The sequence below is a fragment of the Morus notabilis genome, unplaced genomic scaffold (assembly GCF_000414095.1).
Source record: "Morus notabilis unplaced genomic scaffold, ASM41409v2 Scaffold307, whole genome shotgun sequence".
Classification (NCBI taxonomy): Eukaryota; Viridiplantae; Streptophyta; class Magnoliopsida; order Rosales; family Moraceae; genus Morus; species Morus notabilis.
In genome coordinates this window covers 1,151,591-1,162,582 of record NW_010361515.1, presented here as the reverse complement: position 1 = coordinate 1,162,582, position 10,992 = coordinate 1,151,591, and the positions used below count along the sequence as shown (strand labels likewise).

The 10,992-nt window shown below is 34.7% G+C and overlaps 1 protein-coding gene across 1 annotated transcript; it reads right to left on the bottom strand.

The window, feature by feature from the left end:
• Window positions 1-6,502: 6,502 nt before the first annotated feature.
• Window positions 6,503-9,101, bottom strand: LOC21408966 (polyadenylate-binding protein 4-like). Its single transcript, XM_024166724.1, has 5 exons — window positions 8,861-9,101; window positions 7,721-8,030; window positions 7,315-7,574; window positions 6,956-7,228; window positions 6,503-6,870 (listed from the first exon to the last, which is right to left on the bottom strand). Exons 1-5 carry the CDS (start codon window positions 9,099-9,101, stop codon window positions 6,503-6,505), a joined length of 1,452 nt encoding a protein of 483 aa, XP_024022492.1.
• Between the last annotated feature and the right edge of the window lie 1,891 nt (window positions 9,102-10,992).

Sequence of the window (10,992 nt, the reverse complement as noted above, 5' to 3'; positions counted from 1 at the left end):
GCATTCCTGATTTTATATTGCATCGGAAATTGTCTTTTCTTCCCAGAAGAGATGCGAACCAAACATGTGTGTTGTCTAACGATGGAAACATATATGGGATACCTTCCCTATATTTGACTTTGATCAATATGTTTATTTAAAAGGCTGTTTCTGTTCTACGCCAGAGTATCCGGAGAAAGTTCGGGAATTCATAAACATTGTGGACAGGTCCTTGCAGAAATACACTCCCCACAATTTGTTAATGGAAAATTTGGATCTAAACATGATTCCTATAGATCGTAACTATTCTTCATTGTTGGATAAATGGGTAGCATTATCTCTGGATAGTGGTGTTCGGGAGATGTTTCTAATAGTCGAATCAGATATGGATACCTACACTCTTCCTGAAACGGCATTTGTGGCCAAATCATTGGATTTTGGATTTTGTTCAAAAACTATCATTGGATTTTGTTCATGTAAGTGAACATGTTATACAAATATTGTCCATCACTGTCCTAATCTCAACTTTCTTTATCTTGGTAATAGTTGTGGACTCAAATCTCTTAAAATTTCCAAACTCAATAAAATTGAGACAGTATTATAAATACCGGATCCTTGCGCGACCTTGAGAGCGTCAGTATTGATTTAAACACTTGCATATCGATACAAGTGGTCTGGAGTGTAGCGTCAGTTTGAATTCCTGCTATGATTTGAAAGAACTACGTTTAATTGGTTGTAGCATCACCGATGACTTATTGCATTGGTATCTTTCTAGATTTCCCCTTATTGAAGTTCTTGAAATTTCTAATTGCTGCATGTTGCGAAAGTCTGAAATTTCTGCACAGCGGCTTAAGAGTCTTTGACTTTCTTTTGGATCTTCTGCGATCGAGAGGATTCAAATCAATGCTCCAACCTTATAATTGTTTGAATACTGGACTTGTAATATGCCTGTCTTAATTCCAGAAAATGTTCCATGTCTCATGAAAATTGTTTTTGCAATGCATAAAGTTGCAAATAGTTGTTTGGTCTCTGAGTTAAGGGAATTTCTCCGACGTTTGCCTCAGAGAAAACTCTTCACTATAAGAATTTTTCAGTGCAAGGTACGACTACTAATGCAAGTTTGTCACTATTCTCAAATATCAACTCATGCTTATAGATGTTTGAATACTGGACTTGTAATATGCCTGTCTTAATTCCAGAAAATGTTTCATGTCTCATGAAAATTGTTTTTGCAATGCATAAAGTTGCAAATAGTTGTTTGGTCTCGAAGTTAAGGGAATTTCTCTGACGTTTGCCTCAGAGAAAACTCTTCACTATAAGAATTTTTCAGTGCAAGGTACGACTACTAATGCAAGGTTGTCACTATTCTCAAATATCAACTCGTGCTTATAGAAAAAAAAAATAGAATATATTAGTACTTATCAGTAGAGACAGTATCAGTACTTTGCGAGCCTCATTCACTGGGAACTTATTCGAATGGGACTCAGTACGTGTTTCTTGATGCTGTTCAACCTCTGAAGCCGCTAATAGGATTCTTGTTGATGAATTGATAGGCCAAGACTTGTCCCTAATCTATCAGGATATGGTGTCCGTTTCTTGGTTCAATGTCTATGAACAATTAAAGATTCTGCTACTGCCTTACCCAACTGTCTTAATAATGTTGTATGGCTATAAATATGTTGTCTACTTGTCTTTCTTATATTACATCTTTACATGTTAAATTTTATTTGTAAGGTCTAGAACTTTCAAAAGATGCAATAATTAAGAATCTATTTGTCGTGTTTAGTGTTTCATTATGATGCAAGTTTGTAAAAAGTTCAAGTTGATGATGAACAAAGTCAAATCTTAGGCATGCAAAGATGGCAACGATTTTGATTGAGAATCAGAATCAGAATGATGAGGGAATGAGACTGAAACAGAGATTTCTTACCGACCAAGCATATAGGAAGTTGTAAGCATATAGGAAGTTGTTTTTCTTTGAATTTATTTTTTTTTAATTTTTATTTTAAAAAAAAAAAAAAAAAAAAAAAAAAAAAGCCCTTGAGATTCTTTACAGAAAACATGAGTACAAGAAAAAGTGAAGATTCTCTACAATCGGGTGAAAAAGATTCCCAAACTTGTGTTGGCGTTCCCAAAAATAATCCAATCCTTAACCTGCAAATTTTTCAAGCTTAAGACCGTCATAAAGGGAAAAGAAAACAAGTTAATGTACGCGTAGACCAATATCTTAGGAATTATTCATTTTTAACTTGAAGAGTGAAGAAATTTTATGAGCACAAAAAAAAAAAAATGAGTGAACTAAATTCAACACACTCTTGTAGATAGTCTGATTATCCAACAGCATTTGTGTTCCTACCAATTTTTGAAGCAATTAATGATGTAAATCGATATAAAACAGAGAAATACTTGCACGCTTAAAATTAAATGTTGTACCATATCCGATTCAGGAGGGGTATCGATTTCATACCAATTTTTCATTGGGAATGTCAGTTCTGAAAGGATGGACTTCATTGGTTTTCCTAGACCAACTGTATTCTCTCCATATATTGGGGATCCTAATTTCTGATAAGGTATTGTTCCAAAAAAGGAATGTTCTTGTGAAATACTTGTCTTTTTTGGAAGTAAACCTAGTCAACACATGATAACTCCATCTGATTCTATATATTATTATACGATATAAGAAAGAATCGTGATTCAGTTGAACTTTGGAAAACCGGCGAAATCCATCCCATTACACTTCTTCACTATCTTTTTCATTATAACCCACTCTTCTTCAAAGGCTCTGCTTTAGAAATTAAATCCCATAAGAGTATACTAGTGAACCAGCCATACATGCTCTAAAATCCTAATCATATTTTAAAACAAGTGACATGAGAAGTTCAAACATGAAACAACTCAATAATATGTATCAATATAAAATAAAAGAAGAGTCACGTGCTCAAGAAATTTAATGTAGCGTTCTGGTCGTGAATTTTGATGTTTTGCGGCCTTGCATTGGCCTACTTCATTGGAATGGACTTTGTTGGTTTTCCTAGACCAGTCGAAGTACGATTCTCTCCGAATTTTGTTATCATCACGGAGTACGTATTGTTCCCAAAAAAGAATATTCTTATAAAATAAGAAAGAACAGTAATTCGACTGTACGAGGAAAAACCGTCAAAATCCATCCCATTACACTTCTACTTATCTTTTTCATTATAGCACACTCTTCTTCAAAGTCTCTGCTTTAGAAATTCTCATGATCTTCTTCAACACCACAAGGAATCTACAGATATAGCGGTTGTTGTATTATTAGGTTAACGTCGTACATCCTTTTCATGTTAAACAAAAAGAAAAAAAGAAAAATTGTACACGTATGTACAACATAGTTACATACATAAGCCAAATAAACTATTAATAAGACAAAACTACTACTCTAAAATCATGCTTGTCTGTTGTCAGATGGAGGAAATAAGACATACAACGTGACCTAATACATGCCTAAGACGGTTTAAACAACAAAATATGTCAAACGATAAAAGCAGGCAAAGGAAGGGAGCTCGAAAGCTCATAAAAATAGAAGAAAGCTTCTCCTATTATTGATTATATAATTTTTACTACACTTTTTTTTTTTAAAGAACAGAACATACGTCTTTTTATTTTTCGGAAAGAAAATTACTTAATTGAAAATCAACGTCACTAGGGCTTGAAAGAGGTCGAAGCTCGTAATGTATTCACGAATCCTAATTTAACTAAAAGACTAAACATACAAAAATCCTCATCTTATTAAAACGTTATCTACATTGAAAAAGAAATAAAGAAAACAGAGAAAGAAATAAAAACTTACCGGAACAGAAGGCTCATGGAAAACTTGGAATGAAATTGTCATGTGAAGCTTTAAGGTACATGCCTTATTTATAGGCGGACAATCCTAATCCTAGTCTAGTTTATGTTAAAAGTCCAACTATGGTAAAACTTCAAAATAAAACTGTTAGGTATTTTTATTAGTTAGTAATTTATTGGCAATTTTGTAAAAATTCAAAAAATAAGTTTGAGAAGATTTCGTATTGTAGAAGAAGACTCAGAATAAGATTTGAAGCTAAAGTTGCAGATTTTGTTGAGTTAAGATTTGGAGAGATAAGGATAATACCCTGGTCAAAGAAAGATAAGGTAATATTTATTTGAATTTAAATGTGATTCTAGAAAGATATAAGGATCAAAAAGATTATGTAGATATTTTATTGTGATGATTATCTGATTTTTGGCTTTTGGTTGGATTCAAATTTAAATTGACTTCGAATTGCAATGGAAGATTGATTTGGCAAGAGAAAAATCCATATATATATATATATATATATATATATTTATTTATTGGGCATTTGGAATTTGGGTGATGTTTGAAATTCAAAGTGGCTTGCATTACGTGATGTTATCCACATGGAGCCAATGTGATAATTAAGCCATTGTGAAGATATTGTGCACATGGAGATAATGAAGATGAGCATGGAGATTTGAAGTTTGAATTATATTTGAAGAATAAAGTGAGTGCTACAAACGTGGGATAATTGAAGAAAATGTCCAGATAGAGCAGTTGGTTAAAGAGGAGATAATTATTAGATATTGATGAAGTTATTTGAGGTTGTCATGGAGTACAAGTTCTATATAAACGGCTCCAGGATGCTCATTTGTGGTACGGATTTAATTGAAGAGAGTTCGTCAGATGAACAGAAGACGTGTGGTGCACGCTAAACAATCACTGTGGAGATTCGTCACAGCATCGTTATTGTCTAGGAGGGAGTCCTTAAGTGAATAAATCCGTATAGTGCCTGTAATTTGTAGAACATAGTGAACTGTTTATTGTCTAGGCGTGGCCCTGCAAATGTAAGTGTGCGTACCGAACTACAATATCATATTGTGGGTTCATTTACTTTCTACACTTTATTCTGCTCGAGTAACTGTACGTAATTAATCCGGATCTTAATTAATTAAGTTGTGTTCCAGATAGTGTTCCAACATAATCTGGAACACCAGACGTAACATCAGATCTAATAAAAACCTTATCTCCTTTCAAAAGAAAATAAAAAATAAAAAATAAAAAGCTTTGCTTCCATATCCACTAGAAGCAATGAAGGTTTCTAGGACATGACCTGGCAAAATCACCTTAAAGATGTCGACAAAAATGGAAAACAACAACAAAAATTGAGAAACGGCAAATTTAAACGTAGCAATAAATGAAAACGATAACACGTTTATTGGAAGGATAAACGAACGTAACATATAGTATAAAGAAGATCCTTTCAAACAAAAGCAAACTAAAAAAGAAAGAAAGGAAAGAATTCGTATTGGGAAAGGGCAACAAGATTTGGATACGAAAACGACAATACATATAAAATAACGACAGCCGACATCTTCAAGCCTCTCTACGAGGTCATCAAAACTCCCCGTCTAAATATGGTACTTAAGACAAACATGCAAGTTAAAGAAAACAGAGGGATTCCTTGATTAGTTCTTAAGTAACATGTCAGTGTTTGGAACGTTGCAGGCTTTGTGGAAACAAGATGAGGTTGCTGTGGAACAAGAACAGTAGAGACAACATCAGTATTTTGCAATCCTCATTCACCGAGAACTTGTTCGAATGCGACTTAGTACGTTTTTATTGACTTTGTTCATCCATCTGAAGCGGCTTATAGGATTCTTGCTGACAAGTTGATAAGCCAGGGCTTGTCAAAAATTTAATCAGGGTATGATATGTTTCTTTCTTGGTTCAATGTCTATGTAAAATAAAAGACTGAGCAACTGCCCTACCCAACTATCTTAATGACGTTTGTACTGCTATAAAATTGTTTTCTTTCTTGTATTACAAGTTGTTAAAAGATGCAATGGTTAAGAATCTTTTTGTCGGGTTTAGTTCGTTTCTTTATGATGCAAGTTTGTAAGAAAGTCAAATCGATGATGAACAAAGTCAAGTCTTAGGCGTGCAAAGATGGCAGTGATTTCGAATGAGATTGAGAATCAGAGAAGATGAGAAAATAAGACTGAAACAGAGATTTATTACCAATCAAGCATATAGGATTTGTTGTTTTTCATTGCATTTATCATTAACCAAAAAAGAAGAGAAAAAAAAAGTCCTAAAATCAATATACCCTTTAGGCCTTTACCCTTTACAGAAAACATGAGTACAAGAAAAAACTGAAGCTTCTCTACAATCAGGTGAAAAAGATTCCAAAACTTGTCTTGGCGTTCCAATAAAGTATCCGATCCTTAACCTGCCCATTTCTGAACACCTTGAGTCCAAAAGCTCAAGACTGTCATATAGAGAAAGGAAAACCAACAGATATTGGATGTGAGAAATCATCAGTGAAAGCACAGAGGAAGTCACAAGTTAATATACGTGTAGACCAATATCTTAGGAATTATTCATTTTTTACTTGAAGAGTGAAGAAAATTTATGAGCACAACAAAATAAAAGTGCGAACAAAATTCAACGTACTCTTGTGGAGAGTCTGAATATCCAACTGCCATATTGTTCCTGGAACCTGGGATTTCAAAAATTGTTAATAACAAACCCTGGTGAAAACAGAAAGAAATATGGCTTTGGATAAAGCATATTTCTTACATAGTACTGATTCAGGAAATCTTGTGACGAAAACGGATTCAGTACTCCAACATTGCTGCCAAAGTGTTGATAGGCAGTTGGCTGCTGTTGAAGAGAGCATGCAACAGAGTTAGGATAGTTGGTGCAACTTTGAGAAAGGGCAGCACTGGAATCAGTCGAATTTTGAGGCAAAATTTCCGTTGAAGATTCACATAGGGGAATATTGAGGGGGACATAATCTTCATACACCCTGTGGAATTTATATGGTCTCTGCCGAGCAAAAATCAAGCACAAATGCCTTCCTTCTAAGACGGAACCTGAGCGAGAATAAATTCAAGTTAGAAATAGAGAAAAAGGTATTGAGGCTCAATGAGATTTAGTCTGTTGAACTCTATGCTATACCGTTGAGTGTATGCAGAGCCTTCATTGCTTCTTCATGGGTGGAGAAACAAACGAAACCGTATCCCTTACTAGTGCCATCATTGCATCGCATCACTCTCACTGATATCACTTCTCCACAGCAACTGAAATGATCTCTCAGTTTGGCATCATTCACGGACAGGTCTAGGTTTTTGACACACAAATTATTTGTGGCCTTAAACTTTTCAAACTGGCAGTTGCACAACTTCCTGCCAACTTTTTTCCGAGCCCTTTCCATGAACAAATGCTTTGAACCTAATCCACAATTCGACACCCTTTTATCAGAGAAATGCTGCAGCTTTACATCTTTTTATATTATTTGATGAAGTTTTAGTGCATACCTAGCAGCGAGCCGTTCAACTTTTCAACAGCGTTATTAGCGTCTTTATGCAACTCAAACTTGACAAAGCCAAAACCTCTAGAATTGTCATTGCTGTCCTTCAAGATGGTTACTTTAGAAACCTTCCCAAACTCAGAGAACTTCTCTTGTAGGACATGTTCAGTTATATTATAATCAAGGTTCTTCACAAACAGATCAGTTGAAGCTCGTTCTTCATTTGCTGCTGTCCTCACACTTCTCTTGACAAATTTTGATACATATCTAGGGAGAAGAGCATGAAAATAGAAATCAATTGCAAACACATAAGTTGCGAACCAAACAGAAGATCATTCCTGAATATTCAATATTCATAATGAGGTATGACTCAGAATAAAGGAAATAGAGAGTAGGAGACCAAGAGGGCCTACAACTTCTTTCCTAGCACAGTTTCATTATGGAGAGCAGTGATAGCAGCCATGGCAGAGACCTCTGAATCAAAGTGGACAAACCCGAAACCCTTACTTGTCCCATTTTCCTCAGCAACCTTGCAAGATAGTAAATTCCCATACTTGCTGAACAGGTCTTGCAATTTAGCACTTGTGATTGAACGGTCAAGGTTCTTCACAAAGAGATTGCCAACTCCAGACTTTCTTGAAAGAGGGTCTCTTTGAGACCACATGATCCTCATGGTTCTTCCCTTCACCTCAGTGTGGTTTAGGCAAGCAATAGCTTTAGATGCTAATCAGACAGAGAACAAGAATAGATGTATATGAGATCAGACAGAAGCCAAAAAAAAAAAAAAAAAAAAAATTCTTTAGCTCACTGATTTGAACTGCAAGATAGGAATGCAAGAATTAATGCATGTGAATAAAAATATAAACTAAAATAAAATAAGCGAGAGAGAAGAATCAAAACAGGCATTAATAAAGAACAAAAAAAATTATAAGAAATTACTGATAAACCTATTCATCATTGAACAAACAGATATGAAACCAAGAAAAGTACATAAATGGAGACCTTAGTAAAGAAAGCCCAAAAAAAAAAGGAGAGAGAGCAAACTTTAAAAGAAACGCCTATCACATCATTACGCAAACGAGAAGGAAAACCAAGAAGAAACACAGAGAGAAACGGTGAATTACACAGATAGTGAACATTATCGAAATGGAAAAAAAAAAAAAAAAAAAAATTGCATTACATTGCATAAAGTTAAAAACTCATATCGGAAATTCAAAGAAGAATCCTTAAAAAAAAAATCAAAGAAGAATCGAAACCCCAAAAAAATTCAAAGAAATTACTGATAGCGGAATTCATCATTGAACAAACACCTAAGAAAGCCCAAACCGAGCGGGCTTTAAAGAAACGGCTAACTCATAGTCAAGAAAAAAAAAACACACACACACACACACAAGCCATGCGGACAGAAACAGATGAGATGAATTAAACAGAAAAAGAAAAAAAAATAGAAAAATGAAAACCCAAGAAAGAAAAGAAAATTGTATCGCATTGCACAAAGTTAAAAACCGATATCTGAGAAACGAAATTGGGCATGGAAAGGAAGTGATTACTACCATGAGAGTAGAAGAAGAAATTGACGTAGGCGTAGCGAAGGGATTCTCCGGTGTGGAAGTCTCGGCAGAGTCGAAGGGAGGAAATGGGACCCATGAGCTGGAATATGGTGACGAGGTCTCTCTCGGAGACTTGCGGGTCAAGATCACCCACGTACAATGAAGCAACAGGGTCGTACGGAGATAATACCGCCGTTGGTTGTGGTCGCCACGACGGCGGCGCATCGGCCGGTTCTGCCGCCATTTTTGCTTTCTTGGAACGCAAGAAGCTCGTAGAGGAAAAACAGAGAGAGAGAGAGAGAGTTGGAGAGATAGAAGAAAGAGAGATATCAGATTATAATGGTGGGGTGGTCTCTGTTGGTTTTTGATTATATATGTAAGCTCAGAGAGAGAGAGAGAGAAAGAGAGAGAGAACTGGGATTTCAGCACCGGCGTTTTGCGTCATATAAATGTTAAAAGGCGGGAAAGCTAACTGAAATGAGTGTTTCTTGATTCTTTCTTGGGTCAAGCCCATGGGTCATAGAAACACGGAGCCCAAAAGGCCCGGACCACTGCATATGATCATTAATAAAAAACCGTGCAAGATTTTCAGAGTGAGCAAGAACCGATCCAGGAGTGGGTTTTTCGATTTTATGCCAACTCGTCATTGGAAACGTCAATCCTGAATGGACTTCGCTGGTTTTCCTAGCTCAGTTGCATTATTATTCTCTCCAGATATATATTGTTATCACCATGGACATGGAGGATCATAAATCATATACGTGGCATGAAACTGGAAAGAATTGTAACGCAACTGTGCTAGGAAAACCCGCCGAAATCCATCCTTTTTACACTTCTAATTCGAAGGCTCTGCTTTATGACCTCTCATGATCTTCTTCAACAACACAAGGAATCTACAATAGAGCAGTTGTTGTGTTATTAGGTAAACTTCGTACATGTTTTTCAAGTTAAATAAAAAAAATGTTTATACACAAACCTAGATAAACTATTAGTAAGACAAAATTACTAGCAGAAGAAAACTCCCGCCGAAATCCATCCTATGTTCTTTTATTACTTTCTTTTCTCTTTTTTTTTCTTTTTTTTTTTTTTGAGAACATAACACTAGGCTTTTTTATTTTTTTTGGAAAGAAAATTACTTAATTAAAATATCAACGTCACTAAAACAGCTTGACCAAGACGATGATCCTAATATATTCAAGAATCCTATTTTAAGTAAAAGACTAAGCAAACAAAAATTTAATCTCATTAAAACGCTATCTACATTAGTCATTAAATTCTTATAAAGAAATAGGAACTTACCGGAACAGAAGGCTCATGGAAATCTTGGAATGAAATTGCTATGTGAAGCTTTAAGGTAAATGCCTTACTTATAGGCAGACAATCCTAATCCTAGTTTATGTTAAGAGTCCTAACCACAGTCAAACTTTAAAATAAAACCTTATCTCGTTTCAAAAGAAAATTAAAAAAAAAAAAAAAAAAAAAAAAAAAGCGCTTAGCTTTCAGGTTTGTAGGACATGACCTGGCAAAATCACCATAGGATATGTTTAGTAGGAGTAACTACGAAGAGTGGTGGAGAGAGAGGGTAAATTCTTAGTTTGGTAAGGAGGAAGATAAGATATGGAGGGAGTTTTGAATCCTTCCGTTGACTAATCCACTCAAATAAAAATTAAAATTACTTTTCCATCCTCCAAAATAAATTATTAAAAAATAATTTTTCTTTTTTTTTTTTTTGAGAACATAACACTAGGCTTTTTTATTTTTTTTGGAAAGAAAATTACTTAATTAAAATATCAACGTCACTAAAACAGCTTGACCAAGACGATGATCCTAATATATTCAAGAATCCTATTTTAAGTAAAAGACTAAGCAAACAAAAATTTAATCTCATTAAAACGCTATCTACATTAGTCATTAAATTCTTATAAAGAAATAGGAACTTACCGGAACAGAAGGCTCATGGAAATCTTGGAATGAAATTGCTATGTGAAGCTTTAAGGTAAATGCCTTACTTATAGGCAGACAATCCTAATCCTAGTTTATGTTAAGAGTCCTAACCACAGTCAAACTTTAAAATAAAACCTTATCTCGTTTCAAAAGAAAATTAAAAAAAAAAAAAAAAAAAAAGCCTTTATCTT

What these genes read in the sequence shown, in the direction of transcription:
- LOC21408966 (XM_024166724.1), bottom strand. Translation starts at nt 9,101, where the DNA reads ATGGCGGCAGAACCGGCCGATGCGCCGCCGTCGTGGCGACCACAACCA. An exon ending in ACTGTGCTAGGAAAGAAGTT is followed by an intron (nt 7,575 to 7,720) that starts GTAGGCCCTCTT and finishes TCTTCTCCCTAG; the next exon opens with ATATGTATCAAAATTTGTCA. An exon ending in GTTGAACGGCTCGCTGCTAG is followed by an intron (nt 7,229 to 7,314) that starts GTATGCACTAAA and finishes ATTGTGGATTAG; the next exon opens with GTTCAAAGCATTTGTTCATG.